At 37.4% G+C, this 18,372-nt stretch overlaps 1 protein-coding gene across 2 annotated transcripts in view; it reads left to right on the forward strand.

The window, feature by feature from the left end:
• RFTN2 (raftlin family member 2) overlaps positions 1-18,372 on the forward strand; it is a 58,994-nt gene that overhangs the window by 15,358 nt on the left and 25,264 nt on the right. The window contains exons 3-7 of one of the 2 annotated variants that reach the window (XM_014551051.2): positions 2,117-2,333; positions 3,898-4,012; positions 7,698-7,977; positions 10,243-10,446; positions 16,957-17,078. In XM_014551051.2, the coding sequence (XP_014406537.1) occupies positions 2,117-2,333; positions 3,898-4,012; positions 7,698-7,977; positions 10,243-10,446; positions 16,957-17,078 (938 nt within the window). The remainder of the gene's footprint in view (positions 1-2,116; positions 2,334-3,897; positions 4,013-7,697; positions 7,978-10,242; positions 10,447-16,956; positions 17,079-18,372) is intronic. The other variant, XM_006175211.3, reaches the window with a different exon arrangement.

Raw genomic sequence — 18,372 nt, forward strand, 5'->3', positions numbered from 1 at the left:
CCTGTGTGGTCTCTCTCTGTTGTGTCTCTCTCTCACAAGCCATGGAATAACCTAGAATAAGTGCAGCTGTTCCTGAATTTACTAACCTTACTTTTTACATTTATACTAGCTAATCTTGATAGCTTTTCCTTTTTTATGCAGTAATTTTGCCTCTTTGTTCCCCTTATGGACAATTATTTCCAACTTAACATAGTGACCTAAGGAAAATGCTAGGCATAGAAAGAGAAGATAGGTTCCTGGCCCTTAAGGAATTCTCAGTCTGACAGCAGAGACAAACACACATACAAGGAACTGTAATACAGTCTGACAAGGGGACTAGGAGGAAACACACATAGCACAGAGGAAGGAGTGGTTAACTGGCCTGGGAGCAGGAAGGGAAACAAAGGCCCGGTGGCATGAAACAGTGTGCCAGCTTCAGGAACTCTGGGAGCTCGGTCCTGCCCCAGCAAGACACACGAGTAAAAGGATGACAAGAGCAAAGGCTGAGTAAGTAGACAGAGGCCAGACTATGAAGGTTCTTCTGTAACATGCTAAGCATTTCCACTTTCTACAATAAGCAGTGAGATCCATTAGAAGGCCAAAATTTTCTTTAAAATTTTGTAGGATTCGTATATAGTTCTAAAAATGAGTTTAGGCTATGTTTCATTCCTTAGTCTTAACAGTTTATTCTATTTTATAGTTTTTTAGTTTCTTTGTTTGGGAATCAGGGTTGGTAGTTAAAATACTAAAAAAAAAAAAAGTAAAACCAGATGAATCACAGAGTGATTGGTACACAACCAGGCAGAACTGCGTCGTTTTGCAATGAAACCCAGCTGTTTCTTCCAAGTCCAGGATCATTCTCTTTTTTTTTTTTTATTCCTATCTGTCATGATGAAAATATACTACAAGTAGACTAGTTTAAATCCAAGAGGATGAAAATTTGAGTCAATGGATTCATCCTCATTTATATAACTTTTCTTTCAGTACTTTATTTTCATTTAAGAAGTTGGCATGAGCTCACATGAATCCACATAGTGGATTTCTGTTCTATCACATGGATATTAATGTTAAGAGGAGGTGAGGATTTCCTCTGATCCGTCTTCCTTGTCTGCTTCTTAACCTCCTTCCTGCGGTCAGGCAATTAGCAGCAGCTTTTTGCTCTGACAGCACTGACCACGCTGACAGAAGGCCAACAGTCAGCACTGACCATGCCTGTAGTTAATTTCATATGTTTTCTTACTCAAGAGATAACCAAACTGCAGGTCTATTTCTAGATATTAATTCTTGGTTGTCTTCCAGAAAATGAGAAATTCTGTTATAGAGAGTAAAGTTGTTTTTTTAAATTATTAATTTAAACTACTGGAACATTAAGAACCAAAGAACACACCCGTTTCTCCCTTTTACTAAAAGCTGTACAGATCGCACTATTCTATAGTTTCTACAAATTTGCCTTTCTCCAGAGGGATGCTCAATAGCATATCAATTTTGCATTTAAATTTTCTCTACATTTAGAATTTTTTCTTATTAAAAAGAACTTCTGGACCTTTACTTTTTCAATTTCTTTACTCAAGTATTTATGTAAGTGCTGTAAAAAAAGGATCATTTTTATTCTCCCAGAGAAACTTAAAAAAAGTGTTTTTGAAATGTAATTGGAAAGAAGAAAAGCACTTGACATTTCTTGCTTAACAAGTACTATTTCTCCCATTTTTAATTTTTAGATTTGTATGAACATCATTCTTGAGAAATTATGCATCTCATATTGTTCAGAATCTTTAAAACAATTAGCTCTTCAACATAATATTATTTCTCTTATGTATGTCTTCAATATCTATTAATGGAAATGTCATCACTCAAATGAAATCCTAAAAAATAAAGCTGCCTTAATTGAAAATATATATATAAGGCCTTGTATTTCTACTTTAAAACATTATTGATAATACTATCTATCGACCAGCTCCCAAAGTTACTTTTGCTTTTTCCTGAAATTAATCTAGAAAATATATAACACATGTTAGTGTAACTTTAGTTGAGAGTAAATCATATGGATATGTTTCCTATTCATTAGTTTTATCACACATAGATAGAAATAATGTATAACTCATCTCTATGAATGTGTAAATTTCTCTTTGCATTTTAGCGTGCACACATGAATGTGCAATTCTCTTTGCAGCTTCACCGAACCCAGAAGTCATCAAGATAAATTCAATTCCAGATATCGTAACAAAAGTGGAAGACTACTATCTTAAAGGATATATTGTTGGGGCTATTCATCCTGTTATACAACCCGTGGGGCAGCAAAAACACCTACCTGCAAGTTACCTATACAGGGTGGTCCTGTCGCGCTTGAAGTTAAGGTAAGCCTGGTGCTCAAAAAAACTGTCATACTAAGAAGCTGTTGAGAGTGACAGTTTTCTTTGGCTAAAGAAAAGAAAGCTTGAACAAAGTAATGGCAAATAAAGGAAAATTAGGGGTTTTGGTTTGAGGCACATTTCCCAGCAGTTGAACCTGGATTGAGAGAAGGAAACTTAAATCTCCTTCTTTAAAACTCCTCATAGATTTTAGCCCCTTGCAGACAACACAGGTCCTGTGCAAGAATGTCAGGGAACAAAGAGAAAGGAAAATAGACTCAAGAAGCACCTGGAAGCTCCCGTAGCAACTTCAGCAGATGAAGGAGTAGCCATTAGTGGCATTCTTCCTATCCTATAACTGGGCTAAAAGAGCTGACCGGACCAACGAGGACCACTTTCACTGAGCATTTTTTTAACTGTCCAATATTATTTTATTAATAATGGCAACAGAAACAATCTCTACCTTCTAAAACTTTTGCAGCAGAAAGGCCTACATGCCAAGATCTCACAAACTGGATAGATCTCTTGTCAGCTGTTTCCAAAAAACAGAATGTAAAAGCCACTCATTTTAGTTTTTTTTTTAACTTTTTAAAATAGCTGCTTTTCCAAACAATACTGCAAACATTTTTGCCAGCTTAGCTTGTATGTTTGATAGTATTCAAAATACTGCTGCTCCTTCTAGTGAAGAATGAAAATAACCAGACCAATGTCTTCGATTAACACATTAATTTTTGTTTTTTACACAACTCTTCAACTATATCAAAATCATCTCAAAGACCAGGGTAAGAACTGTGTTTTCTGTTTATAGCCACGGACTAGTTAATAATCAATCACTTTCACTATGAAAGGGACAAGCAGAGAAGGAAAAATGAAATAAGAGGAAAAGTGTGAAAACAGGAAAACTGAAAAAAAGTAAAAGGGCTTTAAGAAAATCCCAGATGTGTTTTTAAGGGACCCACTTACACATGTGTTAGAGGGTGTGTTCAGCTCTCAGCTTTCACCAAGACACGGAGCCTCGTCAGATATGTACACCTCCAAGCATTGCTAAGTAAGTATGTCATTTATCACACAGCAGCAACACATATGTTCAAATTACAAATCTTATAAACCGTGGATAAATTATTTTTTCTCTTTTAACACTACTTCAGATAGATTTAGCAGTGCCCTGCCAAGGCTAAGAATAGGCAAGTGGTGAAAATCAGAAAAGAAGAAAATGGAAAAAGACAGGACAGTATTTATCTGCACTTAAATAGGATTTTTACTTGTGCTTTTGTACAATAATGAGGTATAACAGTGATCTAAAATCATTTCTCATAACTTTTATCAGAACAACAGACATGAAACTTTTCTTCCATATTAAATTAGAAATTAAATTAATAGAGGTTTAAATTAATAGAAGTTACTGTGTTTTTCCAATAGTTTTACATAAGAAGACAACCATTAGGGTTGAAGTAACAAAGAAAAAGGATTTCCTTGACCTTATCTGTGAGTTGCTCACTCATTTTCACATGAGCATATTAGCTGAAAATCAGCAGTTGGCTTCCAACCATGAACATATTCTCTGTTGCAGCACGAAGCATTCGACAGCACCCAGTGGACAAAGACGCCCAAGGCTTGTGATTGAGGAATGTCCTCTAACTTATGAGACACAAACAAATGACGTAGCAAAAGAACTGATAGAAAAGGTACTAAAAGTATACATTTTTTTCATGGGATATTGAGAGATATTTGGTATTTCTTCTTCATCAATTTCCTTTCTTATTTTAAAAAGAACAGGAAAATGATAGGTGACTTAGTCTACCGGAATTTAAAACATATTGAAGCACATGTACCAAATCATAGAGTTAAAAACAGAAATGCAGGCCAGTGAAACAGAAAGGAAATGCCAGAAATAAATTTATACACATAAAAGGAGTTTCATAACAAACCTGATGAAATAAAATAAGGGAGCAACCATTACTCAGTAAGTGCTGCTGGGAAAATGGGCAATTGTTCTGTAGAAAATAGATTCCACACATTTCACATGGGATGAAGAGAGAAGTGTTTCAAGTATAAAAAATCCTAAAGAAAATGAAAGAGTGGACATATTTAATTATAAACAGATTGAGGAATTTGAGTATATAAACATGTTATTTACTAGGAAAAAATAGAATCAAGGCAGGGGGAAATCCACAACAAATGTGTCCTATGGAAGCTTCATTTTCAGAATATACAGGAAATGAATGCATGAAAGTATATTCAGTCTTGAGTAGACAGAATCTATGGACAGAGAGTACAAAAAGAAACACAAATAAGAAAGAGACATTCAGCAAAAAGTTCAACCCAACTAATAATTTTTAATATAAATCAAAACTGAATTAATTTCTCACTAGTGTTAACTGAGAAATTAAATTGAAAATATTAAATCCAGTGTTGGAAAGACTTTTAAAGAAACATGCATATACTGTAATTGGCATTGTAATAAATTAGTATAGTGTTTCTGAATACTAATTTGGTAATAAAAGTCATAAGTCTTGTTTTATTTTGTGACCCAGTAATTTCCTCTTTATGAATCTATTCCAAGAAATTAATTGAAAAGGGAAAAATCATGTTTATGCAAAGATATTTTAATCAACAGCAAACAGGGGCCAAATTCTCAACAATTGGGAAACTGAGGGGGCAATCTTATATCAAATATGATAGAATATTTTATGCTCATTAAAAATGACAATTATATTGACTGTTGAGAGAAAAAAGTCCATACAATATAACTTAATTGAACCTTAAGTGAAACACTAAGCACCAAATATATATTGATTAAAACCAAGAAAAAAAACTGTACATTCATAAGTATTCTAAATTGATGAGATATTATGGTGAAAATTTTTTTTAACTTTAGTTGCATTGACATATGTGTAAGGTCTAGCCTTTGTTTAAATGAATACAGCCTAAAACCTAAGCTGTCTCCTTTCAAGTAAGCAACTATGAAATTTGTTCACTGTTTATTGTTCCCAAGCTCTAAATAACAGTGTGTGTAAGATTATCTGTGGTTTGTGTGTAGCCAGTTATAGCTGCTAATGGTATTTCCCACTTAAATATAAAGTCACCATTCAGTAAGACTTTTCAGAAACAGTCTTTGAGACTGGATTTTTATAAACAAGGTATACACACTATTTACTACTACTATTCTGGGAAATTTCTTTTTTTTTTTTTTTCTGGGAATAAATGCACTCCAGAAACAAAAAGTAACTACTAATTTAGTCTTAATAGATCATCATCAGAGCCCTTGTTTTGCATTTGACTTCCTGGACTGAGTAAAAGATCTGTTTAAACAGGAAAGCACTGTTATTTCAGCAATTAGAGTAATGGGGTTATTTCATGAAGAGAAAAGCTTCAGGAAACATAGCACATGAAATGTGTGGACGTTGCCTCGTTTATGAACAAGAACAATAGATGAGTGCCAAGTAGTATTCTTGAATGACTGCTTTATATAAAAAGTTGATTGTTGAACAGCTAGGTTTTAAGTCATTATAACATTATGTCAATGTTTGCTCTTTTAAAATTAGATTTGCAAGTGTTTTCCCCAGGATTTTTAAATAAAAATAACATGAAACTGTATAGCACAGAGAACTATAGTCAATATCTTGTAGTAACCTATAATGAAAAAGGATGTGAAAATGAATACATGTGTGTATAGGTTTGACTGAAACATTATGCTGCACACCAGAAGTTGACACAACACTGTAAACTGACTATACTTTAATTTAAAAAGCATTAAAAATATCAATCTTCCAACTTAAAAAATGTAAAAGACAATAATACTTTATACGTTACCAGACTTTCCCAAATAATACTTTTCAGTAATAGAGAAAACCTTCTTTTTCACCAAAATCAACGAATAAGACCTAGAGAAAGCACTGACAATAAATTGACCGGTTTCCACTTGCCTCCTTACCACCTCCTTCTCCTCTCCTGGGACACCTGATATAAAGGACAATTTATGGTTATTTTTGAGGCTTCTTGCAGTGTCACAATCTTAATGTGGTCATTTATAGGCATAAGTGATACTGTGTCAGCAGTGTTTGTCCTTGCCTCACATACCCACACCCTCTGGTCCTCAGAATTCTCCTCCTCATCCGCTGGAGCTGAGTTACAGTCGCCTCCTTTGACTGGACATTACTATCTGGTTTTGTCCCACTTCTTCCTGGCCTTTTTCATTCCATTCTATTTCTGACTATAGATGTTTGCACTTGCAACCTCCATCATAACTCTTTCTCCCCCTTGCAGGTAATATTTAAAACATTTAATTTAAATGTTTAAAACAGTGACCATATAAAAGATGTTGCTATTTCTTCCTTTTAACCTATTTAACAAGTACTTATAGAGCACTTATAGGTACAAAACATTGCAATACAAAAATGAGTAAGACACAGTGCCTTCCCTTGAAAGAATTGCCAATTGAACACCAGAGAAAGACATGGAAACAAAAAGAATGAAGAAATGACACAAAAGCAGAGAAAGAGAAAAGTGATGATAGGAAAATAGCCACTCTTTAGGTCACTAATGATTTCACTGGCATTATGTCATGTGCTTCTGCATCCTATTCTTTAACTGATAGAATTGAATCTAATCATGTGTATTTAGCTCAGAAAGGAGACAATAGTGTCAAGAGATAAACAGATCAGAAAGCTTCTTAAGAGTGCTAATATGAATTGCGCTTGTGCATTACATGTACACATTTGTCAAGAATTAATCATTTGTGGGGAGGGTATATAGCTCAGTGGTAGAGTGCATGCTTACCATGCACAAGGTCCTGGGTTTGATCCCCAGTACCTCCATTAAAACAAATAAACAAACTCAATTCCCCCCCAAAAAATAAATAATATAGGTCATAAAAAAATTAGCAATTAGTCTTTTTAGCATTTTTCTTTATCCACATCAAGCAAACAAGGCTGTATGTTTTTTGTTTTTAAATTAATGTCTTCTTTATTTTAATTAATATGTATTTGGTAATGCTATTTTTGAGTATTTCTTGGAATAGTTTTAAATTTTTCTCCAAGTCAAAAAACCATTATTAACAGAGCTGCAAAAGCATGCTATAGAATTATTAGTTCTTCCCAAATAGTAACCTTTCAGAGAAAATATGATTCCTGTTTTCATAATTTCTAAAGTGTATTGATTCTATTTGAAGTAATCACGATAATAGTGTGACATGGTTTTAGGAGTGGTGCCATATTAGAAGTTATTCATTTGTTTATGAATGGGAGTTTAATTACTGGTCAGTTTACTCCTTCTCTAATGAATTTCCTTAAGGAGCCTAAAAGTTAATTGAAAAAGCAATCAATGCAAACAAAGTTTACATTTTGTTCTACATCTCTTTTTAAACCTCAGATTAACGCAGATGCTAAAAGAGGAATGAAATTTGTTGGATTCATATCACAGCATTATCCACCACTTAAGTTCTGCAATGGAACCAACCAGGATGGAGATGCAGAATTGACACTACACCTGAGACACAGTTCAGAGGAAAACTATAAGAGCTGGAATGAGGGGACATTAAGTGGACAGTCATCTGAAAGTGGCATTGAGGAAGAACTCCATCATGAAAGTGGACAGTGTCAAATGGAACGAGATGGCAGCCCCAGTTTCTCTAAATCAAGGAAGGGAGAAGGTAATAGTCCAGATGAGTAGAAATAGTATGTGTATTGACATTTAGCAAACATAAGTTTTTGAGGGGGGTTTTAAGGGTTTTTTTGGTTTTTGGTTTTTGGTTTTTTACAAATATGAGGCAAAGTAAACCTCCAAACACTCAAGTGGTAGAGCGTGTGCTTAGCATGTACCAGGTCCTGGGTTCAATCCCTAGTACCTCTTCTAAAAGTAAATAAATAGATAAATAACCGAACTACCTCTCCCCAAAGAAATAAATAAATAAAAAGCCTCTAAAAATTATAAAGACTGAATAAACTAATATAAACTTGTCTTGATTTTTTTTTTAATTATTACCACTGGAAATAAGGTAGGGCAGTTTTTCAAACAGTTGTCCCTGGCATGGCCATACAATGCCATCCACATAATGAAACTTCGTGTTGACAGTTGGTTTCCATTTAGTCATAGACCAGTTCCTCTGTAAATTGGAGGCTGTGCATGTGTACCAAAAAAGTGATTATGTAAAGAAAGCTGTTCTGATTTATGTTTTTCTCTATAAATAGTGTGTGAGAATTTTAGTTTTGGCCTTTCCCATTTCAAGGATGATTTTCACCTTTGAAGTTAATTGGCTTTCTTTGATCGTCAATTAGACTATGAAAATGCATATCATGATGAAACAATTAATATAACAATAGTGCCTGCATCCTTAAATAACTTTAAACAATAGTTTTATTCTTCTTTGCCAACTAGCAAATCTTCCAAGAAATTGGGAGTATTTTTTAATGTATTTTGGGCTTTTTAAGTTTTCTGATATCTTTAAGGGCATTCTTTAAAAAGCACTAATAGAGAAAAATCAAAGACTATGTACGCCTTAGAGTTAAGAGTCTGGAGTCAGACTACTTTGATGAATTCTTTACAGAAAGGATGCTTGTGAGAAGTTGACATGAGATGTCTACAAAGTGCTTAGCCTAGTGCCTGGCACAGAATAAAGTCTGTATTAAGTTAGCTACTATTAACTGGTCCTTTGATCAGTGTTGGTGCTAAGGCCACACACACTGGTGGTGTCGGCTTTCTGGGTTGGGGTGACTTTCCTCAATATTCACACAAGGCAGAGACCCACTGGGCCACAGTCAACACAACCGCCTTAAGAAAGAACCCAGAGAATTTCCCAACTTACCCTCTCATCACCTCACCACCAAATCCAATGTGCTACTTAATTTAATCAGCAGTCTTTAGATTCTGCTTTCTATTTCGTTTATTTTAAAATTCTGTACTTTTCAATAACATTTCTGTGGCAGTGGTTGGTTCTTAACTTTGGGTGCAGGGGAAGTAAGAGCAATAATGGTGGGGGCTGGGCGAAGACACATACAAAAGACCTCTTGAAGAATCTGGTGCAGTTCATGGAGGCTCAACGCAGAAAAATGCACATAACACGCACATCCCTAACACTTCTGTCTGTGATACAAGCGGTGTTACTCTTCCTTTTTTGTTTTGTTTTGTTTTGTTTTTTCTTTTGCAAATGGAGATACTGGGAATTGAACCAAGTACCTCATGCATGCACTAGCTGAGCTATACCCCCACCCCATATGCTTCCTAAAACACAACCATAGATGTGGGTCCGTAGACCCTGAAGTTAAGAATTTGCCAACTTATAGTAAAGTATATGACCCAGCAGTTGCATGTCTTAAGTATGCATTCTAGAGTCACTCTCACATACGTGTCCAAAGAGACATAGTGTTTGTAATAACAAAAATCTAGAAATAATGTGTATGTCTATCAACAGTAGAAAAGGAAACGGAATACTCTGTAGTAGTTAAACTAAATGAGTAAGATCTAAATGTATTAATTACATTTCAGAAGCATAATGTTGAACAAGAAAATCAACTTATAGATTGATATACACAGTATAATATCCTTTTTAAAAAAGTTTTTAAAAATGCAAAACATGGTTTTTAAACTGCAAAACACCATTTCTGGGTATAGAAGTGTGCATTAAAAGAACTTGCACGAGAATGATAAACAGCAAATTCATTACAGTAGCTATTTCTGGAGATAGGATTGGGGAGATACGAGCCTAAAACTACACCCATTTCTCATTTCCTTGAAAAAAATCTGAAGCAAACTTGGCACAATGTTAACATTTGATAAAGTGTGGGTAATTTCATGATACTGTATGCTTGTTTGACTGCTTGAAAGAGCCTATGAATACTACCAAAAAAAGATTTTAGGAATCTTTTCAATACAATTACAGTTTTCCCTCTTTTTCCTCCTTCTGAATGCCTGTCCTCAGATAACAAGTTGTACACAGTCTTCAATGTTTTTGATGATGAATCAACCTGCTGGACCTATCAGGAAGGCATCCTGTCCATGAAAGTGACAAGAAAAGGCCCTGTCGTTAGTACGCTTGATGCCGACTGGCTGGAGTTAACTACATTTTATTATAAACAAGGCTTGTCTTTAATTGATTCTTTTGTGTGCTGGGAAACATCTAAAGGTAAGTTTTACATTATGATATATTAATAGCTAAAGAATTGGACCTCATGTCAGAGTTGGTGGAGATGTCTTTGCCTCTCAAGTTTTGTGGTTAAAAGGACAGATATTATTCCTAAAGAAATAGATTCCAGTTATTACACAGCTATGTAGCTTTAATGTAAAAGCTTAACCATACTGTGCGGTAGAATTACAGTGTAATGTTCGCTGTTGGGTTGTAACGATTAGGAATGGACAAACCACTGTGTGATCAACTAGTAAGGTTTTCCAAGTGAAGGTGTACTTACTACAGCAGGCCAGTCAGGAGGCCTGTGACAGGATTTGACAATGACTATCCAAGTTTATTACACTTGCCCAGTTTGGGGCACTACCCGCCATGTACTCCAATCTATACCTGACTCTTTCTATAATTTGTATAGAAAAATAAATTTTGGTTCAGAAAATGATACTAACCTATATTTATTTAGCCTTCCCCCTATTTTTCATTTTTCTTTAGCCTTCTTCTTTTAGTTACAGTGGATTATGTAATCATTCATGTCTATCACAAAAATAAACAAAATTTTCCATAAATGATTTCTAAGGAAAGTGTTTTTCAAAAGAAGTTAGTGCTAAAAGAAAAGAAAAATCGATAGTAAGGAGACTGGGAACTGCATTAGGAAGGATGGAGGTTATGAAGCTCAGGATAGCTAGGGACCATAACTCAATGAGGCTACAGGAAGGAATGAGAAAGCAAATATGAGGAAATCTCAATATACCTTATTATCATTAAATCAGCCTAGTGACACCTTAACCAATACAGCTAAAGATTTTGGATGACTATTTAAAATTAACGAGTCATGTTCCAGTAGGTCCCTTTAACTAGCAACCAAGATTAAGAATCCAGCTCATTGGAGCACCCAGGAATACAGCACCTTGCACAGTGCTTGGCACTTAACAGGTGCTCAGTAAATATTTATTAGCATTTTTTGCTATCAGCAACTTCTTCCAAGTTGATCTTTTATGGAAACAGCCAGGCCTGATTTGAAGAGCATGGACTTGAGGATCAGACAGGCGAGGGTTTAAATCCTACGTCCTCTACTTAGAGCTGTGTGACCTGGGGAAGGTAGTTGAGCTCACCGAGCCTCAGTTTCCTAAAAGGAGGACAAAAACACTCCTAATTGTTATAGAATTTAATAAGATATAGTATGTACAAAGTGAACCCCTCAGCACCTCGCCCCTTGTCAGTTCATTTTCTGGGGTTGTTTTCCTTTCCTGCTACTTGCTAGATGCAGCTACAGTACTTCTAGGATGAACCACCTATCTGGAGGTCAATTTGTACTTCATATATTTCTCTCTGTCTCTCTCTGTGTCTCTGTCTCTGTCTCTGTCTCTCTCTCTCCCTCCCTCCCCCCTCCAGAGAGTCTAAGTTGGAGCCATTTCAAATTTTGGATTGTGACTAACTGCTGAAGGAAATACAAAAAACACTCCTTTCACAGTATCTTTTAGGCACCCCTGCCTTGGGCTTTGCCTGATGAAAATAAAATTAGCCACAGCAGATGCCAGCCAGGGGCTCTGTAGAGCTTTTGTTTCTTAAAGCCTCAGAAGCTATTTAGAGAGCTGGGGATGGGGGGTGGTGCCCCCCTCCCCGCTCTCCCCCCTGCCTCTCAGCAGCTCTGGAATGTCTCGTTAGATGTTTTGTACTGCAGGCCATGCCAAACCCTAACAAGCCACCAGAGCCACCACAGTCAGTGGGGTCTGGCAACTGGGTGTGTCACTCGGGACTTTCCTGGGAGGACACAGGGAAGCTGCAGAGGGGAAATTGTGACCAATGCCTGTGTGACTGTGAGAAGCCAGTCAGAGGAAGCAGGGCTGAACTGATGGCTTTGTTCTGGGATATCTGATGCCTGACATCTAAAGCACACAGAGGACAATGTAGATTTTGTTTTGTCTTGCTTCCATCCTCTTCTAAAATATTGTCAGAAGTCAGCCCACCTTGAGGAGTAGAAGTACAAAACCTGACATTGCTCAGAACTTTAAATATGTTACTCCACAAATCTCATTTCAGAAATCTCACTTTATAAAAGTCTCCAAAAACAGAGAGAGAGGGGAAAAAAACTTTTTTGAAGTCATCTCCTTCAGGAGAGTCGTGGTGGAAAAGTTGTCTGGTCTGTGAAATTCCTCTTCAATGCCCTTTCCCACCCACTTTCAAAGACTTTTCTACCTTAAAAAGTCCCATAGGCAGAGGCCCCCAGGGACCCTCTTGCTGTTCTTGTAGCCTGAGAGTTCTCACTGCAAAGGCCTCCTGTTCCTGACCTTCTCCAGCATTGCTGGGCCTCCACCATCTGGTCCACAGCTGGATTCACTGCACACTTACAGAACCTCCAGATGACCTAGGGGAGCCTGCAAGAGGCTTACCCATTTTGAGCCAACAGAGACAAAACACTTCATTCTTCCAAAATGGGTAGAGAACCAGCAGGCAGCAGACATGGATGAGATGGGCAGCCTTGCCAGCTGGTACAAAACACACACACACATACACATACACACTACAGAGCCTTGAAGTTCTCACACTTCACTACCTACCAATGTCCCCATCATCCTCAGAGCATCATCCTCTTCCCACCTTTAGTATACCCACATCGGAAGGCTACTTTTTGTGAGTTCTTTTCAGACTTCACTTGATACTCATTTTAACCTTTTCACCCCTATAAAATTACTTGTGTGGAGTTGGTGGAGGAGATGTATCAGAATGAGGAGTAGGGTAGAGTGATGACAGTGAAACACATGTCTGTTCAGTTCACATATATGTGTGTGCCAGGCCCTAGGCCAGGCACGGGTTTATAAGGATGAGCAAAATGAACATCAAAAAGCTAGCCAGGCAGCATCCGGCAGCCAGGCAGTAACAGGTATCAAAACATATATCTAATTTCAAACTTGACAAAAGTGTTGTGATGCTACCCAACAGAATATTGTAATGAGATTAACAGGGAAGAGCCAACTTAGAGGAGTGGCCGGGGATCCCTTCTGACAGGGTAACAAGTACACTGAGACTGGAAGCCTGGAAAGGAGTTGGTATTCAAGAGCCAGAGGAAATGTCCCCGAATGTATGAAAACCCTAGGGTGGGAAGGAGGAGCTGGGAGCAGGGTCTACAAGAGGAATGGCTCCAGTCAGGGTGGAAGAGGTGAGCAGCAGCCACTCAGTGCGGATCTTATAATACACATAACGCAGTGAGAACTAACACGTACTTGCACTTACTCGATGCCAGCATTGCTCTGAGTACTTCACATTTACTAGCTCATTTAATCCCCACAGCAGCCCTATGAGGCAGATATGATTATTCCCCTTTTACAGATAAGGAAACTGAGGCACAGAAATATTAAGTAATGTGCTCATGCAACTAGAAGGTGAGGGTAGAGGGAGTGTGTGCTCTAAACCAATTTGCCATCGTACCAGGATTTTTATTTCAAATCACTCACTGAAGATTTAAAGAGGGAATTATGACCTGACCTACATTTTAAAAATAACCTACTTGGCCCCGCTTTGGGAAATGGCTCATTGAATGCAAGTGTGGAAGTGGGGAGGCTGTCAAAAGGCTGTTGCAATGACCCAGAAAGATGATGCAGAGACGGAGAGGAGTAAACAGGCAGAGATGCATTCAAGAAACAGAATGTTCGTGAATGAAATACAGATATAACAGTTCCCACATGTGCCTGCCCCCCACGTCTCAGAGATGGTCCCAGGACCACTTCTGGGCAGTTTAATGCCAAAAATGACACATGGACCCCAAATACTAAATGTTCCACTGGAATGGGACCATTGGAATGTTCCATTTCCTCATGTTTACAAAAATGTCAATGTCATATCTAGCTGAAATGAATGGGTATGATCACATGTCCAGACAAGTAAACCACTCCCTGAAAATTTTTAAGCTCGTGCTTCTCAAACCAGGGTCCAAGTACCCGAGGGGTATGCAGCTTTGTGCCAGGGAGTACACAATTTCACTGGATAAACCTCTTCCTAGAATGTCGATGTTGCTTTAGGATTGGGGGTTGACAGGGCAGAAGAAGGAACATTGCTTTTTCGCATAATATGAACATATTTGAAGAGAATGCAAAAATTGAGTGGGTTTTTAAGATAAAACATTAGACTTTATAAAAAACCTTTTGTTTGCCACAAATCACTTCAAACTGTACCTGGAGACTATCCTTCAATGATACAAGTCTTTTTTCCTTTGCTTTTGGTGGTATTTGACCAAAAAAAAAATGAGAAGCCTTGGGTCAGGCCAACGCTTTGTGACTTTTTCATACTATGCACACGTAGAAATGGCAGCATTGCAGCGCACATGGGGATATGCGGAAAAGCTGCTCTGGGCAGGAGGGGGCGCCCATGCCTTAGCACACCCATGACTGTTCTAAACTCACGAACGGGCCAAGGCACACTGGGTGGGAAGCTCTGAGATATGTAATGTTAGGAGATGACTCAGTTCAGGACAATTATTAAGTAGTTGTTCGGAATTATCACCTTACCCCCATGCCTGGAAGATTTAACACGTCCAGCACCCAAATGGTCACTCCCCTTGAGGCCTTCCCTGGCACCCTCCCCAGCTGCCACTTCTGTCAGGGAGAATGTCTGAAGAGACAGACTTACTCTCTCCTGTGGAAGGAAGTATCATTCTTCTGTGGCTCTGCTGACTGGCATGGACCCTAAAAAAGCCAGCCAGGGAGCCTGGGGAGCTCTTAAGTGAGAAGGAAGGACTTTTGTTTTTAATTGAAGTAGAAGATACATATAGTAAAGTGCATTAGTCTTTTGGGTACAGCTGAACAGAACACAAATGTTCAAGATACAGAACATTTCCTTGTATGTCAATTATATCTCAGTAAAGCTGGGAAAAATGCAAAAAAAAAAAAAAAATACAGAACATTTCCAAAATCCCTCCTCATGACTCTTCCCAGTCAGTATCCTCCCACACAGAGATAAGCATTATTCTGACTTCCAGCACCATAGATTAAGTTGCCTGTTCTTGAACTTTATGTCTGTTGAAATGCACAGTAGGTACTCTCTCATATCTCACTTTTGCTCAACATAGTATCTCTGAGACGCATCCATGTTGTTGCATAGCAGTGATTTTTTTCTTTTATTCTTGTGTCATATCGCAGGGTTTGAGTCTAGCACCCTTATTCTGATAAATCAAAAGAGGTTTAAAAGTGCTGGGGAATCTCAAAATTGAGAAAAAGAAAACAGACAGTCACAACACATAGTCTCCAACTATATAATCCTAAAGTAAATAAGAAGCAGATTATAACTAACTACATAATTATCAGAATAGCTAATTATTTTAAGGTTCATATCCCCATTCTAAAAAAGGAATTGAGGCAAATATACAATTTTAAAGATAGTCTTGTGATGCTCTAAACTTAGAATCAAAAACAGATTTAATTCCACTGATCTCTGTGGTGTGACAGTGGACAAGTACATTTAAAGGAAGTGGAATATATACTGTAATTAGAAAAACAATTCCAACCAGTAAATTAAACCTTACTGGGCTGTTGGGAACCAGTCTGAACAATGTAAATCTTTCATGATATTCTGCCCTAACTGTAAATGACATAAAATATTATTATTAACAATAATAATAATAATGATTTTCTCATGAAGTTTATAGCCTGTTAATAAAAATAAATACTGAAAATTATGTTTAAATCACTTTTTTCTTTTTTATCTTTAAGCTAAATAGATCTTTTGAAAACTTTGTAGGTTGTTATTTAGAAAACTGTCAACCAGGGAAACTTTGATATGACAATGAGCTGTACAAAAACCAGAATGTTTAACCAGCACATGACCATGGGAAAATTGTCTCTTATTGCAAAATAGGAGACAAAAGAACTTCCATAAAAATCAGTTTAGTTTTGGCCAGCTGGTTATTGTCAGCTATTCAAAAAAATGTCAGAGAGGCCCTCCCTCAAAACTTCCTTCCTAGCAGGAATTCTTCTGACAATGACTTCTTGTTTAGGATCTTCCTGTTACCATTCTTTTTCTTTCTTTTTTTTTTTCCAAGCATTATTGAGGTAAAGAATTGTTCTGTGTTTATATTTTTTGAAGTAATCTTACTTCACATTAATTTTAATATCACACCTGTAATTTCAGGGATTAATCTTTCTGATGTTGTCTCTCTTAATGATATAATTAACATGCATACAACATTTAGATCAGAAACCAAAATTTGATTTCAAGTTGAAGGTGATTTCCAGATGCTTTTTAGGCTTAGGAAATCCACTTGCTTCTCACTGTATATTATTTTATCTTGTTTTTATTGTGGTTTTCATATTTACAGTTTGATTTTAATTCAGTTAAGTATAAAACTGTCTTGACCTTTGCAAAAAAAAGCATTAAAAATTACCTTCAAAGAGAAGGAGGCTGTCAAAACAAGTGTTCATTAATTAATGTTTTTCTTTCAGCTTCCTACAAGGTTATTCGAGGTTTTCAATGATCTTTTAGCATTTACTACTCTTATTAATTGTATCCTTTTCCTCACAGGGGACCATTCCCCCAAATCTTTGGAAGGATTCTTTATCTATGAAGAAGAAGGCTCTGGAGTTCCAGGATCCAGCAGGAAAGGAAATGATGCCATTGTAGTCGAACAATGGACTGTTATTGAGGTAAACTACTGTTTTCTGAAAATTTGGCTTCCATTTTGTATTTCGTCTTACACATTAAAGGTCTTCATTGCCTAACACATTCAGTATTCTTCAAACATGTTTCTTTTCTTTTTTTTTTTTTTTCTCTTTTTTTTGTGGGGAAGTTCATTTATTTGTTTATTTTTACTGGAGGTACAGGGGATTGAACCCAGGGCCTCATGCACACCAAGCACGCACTCCACCAGTTGAGCTATACCCTCCCCTCTCAAACAGTTTTATTCAATGTTGAGAATTTCATCACAAGTGCTTGAACAAACTTCTTTCAGGTTTGTGAAAAGGTGATTGCTTTACTTCCTGTTCAGCTTTGTTGTAAGATAGCAAAATAATTATCTATACATAAATGGCAGAGGATTCCCAAAGATTTGGCATTCTAATCCTAAACAAAGTCCCCTGGCACTGAGATTCCCTTTCCACGATGCCATGACAACTGACTGAAAGTGAAAAAACAATAACTAGTATTTTATCTTCAAGCAACCTGTGGCTGACTTTTTTTTAACCTTGTGAACTGACTTTCAAAGGTAAAAATATCCAAAGGTGTTCTCCCTCTCACCAGAACAGATATGTACACACAACATTGTCCTTCCTAGTCAGAGATGACAGTGCATCATGGTGTGCGCTCCGAGTTCAGATGTCATCCAGCCGACAGTCCTTGAGGTGTATAGACTGAATTCAGGGAGGTTGTCCTGTGTGCGCCAGGCCCCTGCTGACAGCCTCTTTCAAGGACACGTTTGCCTTTCTGGCCTTGGAAAGGTTAGAGAGACACATTTGATTGTTTTCAAAGAAACTAGATATCCCACTGAGGGGGAAAAAAGGATTTGGAAAAAGAGGTAAAGCTCCCAGTAAGTATCAATTCCAAATGAGTGAAAAGTGCAGACACTCCCCGCGTCTCTCACCTTTCACTCCCCAGTCCTCACTCTATACCACGTCCTCGCTTCCCAGTCCCGAGACCAGTTTTCTGAAAGTGTGGACTCTGCTTAGATCCAAATCACCCAGGGAGCTTCCTGGGGCCCCAAACATTGAAGTTTGATGCCAGAATGAGACCAAGGGAGTAAGACAAAAGGAAGGCCCAAATCTTGGAGAACCAGACGGAAACCTCGCTCCACTCTGATCCCCGGTGTTTCTAACTCAGTTCAATGGTAGGAAGGCAGCAGGGAGCAGAAATGAAGCCCAGGACGACTGCAGCCTGTAAAACGGCACTTAATGGAGCGTGAAGTCCCCTGATCCTAACACTCATCACCCTTCACTGTGATCACTT

Source organism: Camelus ferus, chromosome 5 (genome assembly GCF_009834535.1).
Source record: "Camelus ferus isolate YT-003-E chromosome 5, BCGSAC_Cfer_1.0, whole genome shotgun sequence".
NCBI classification, from domain to species: Eukaryota; Metazoa; Chordata; class Mammalia; order Artiodactyla; family Camelidae; genus Camelus; species Camelus ferus.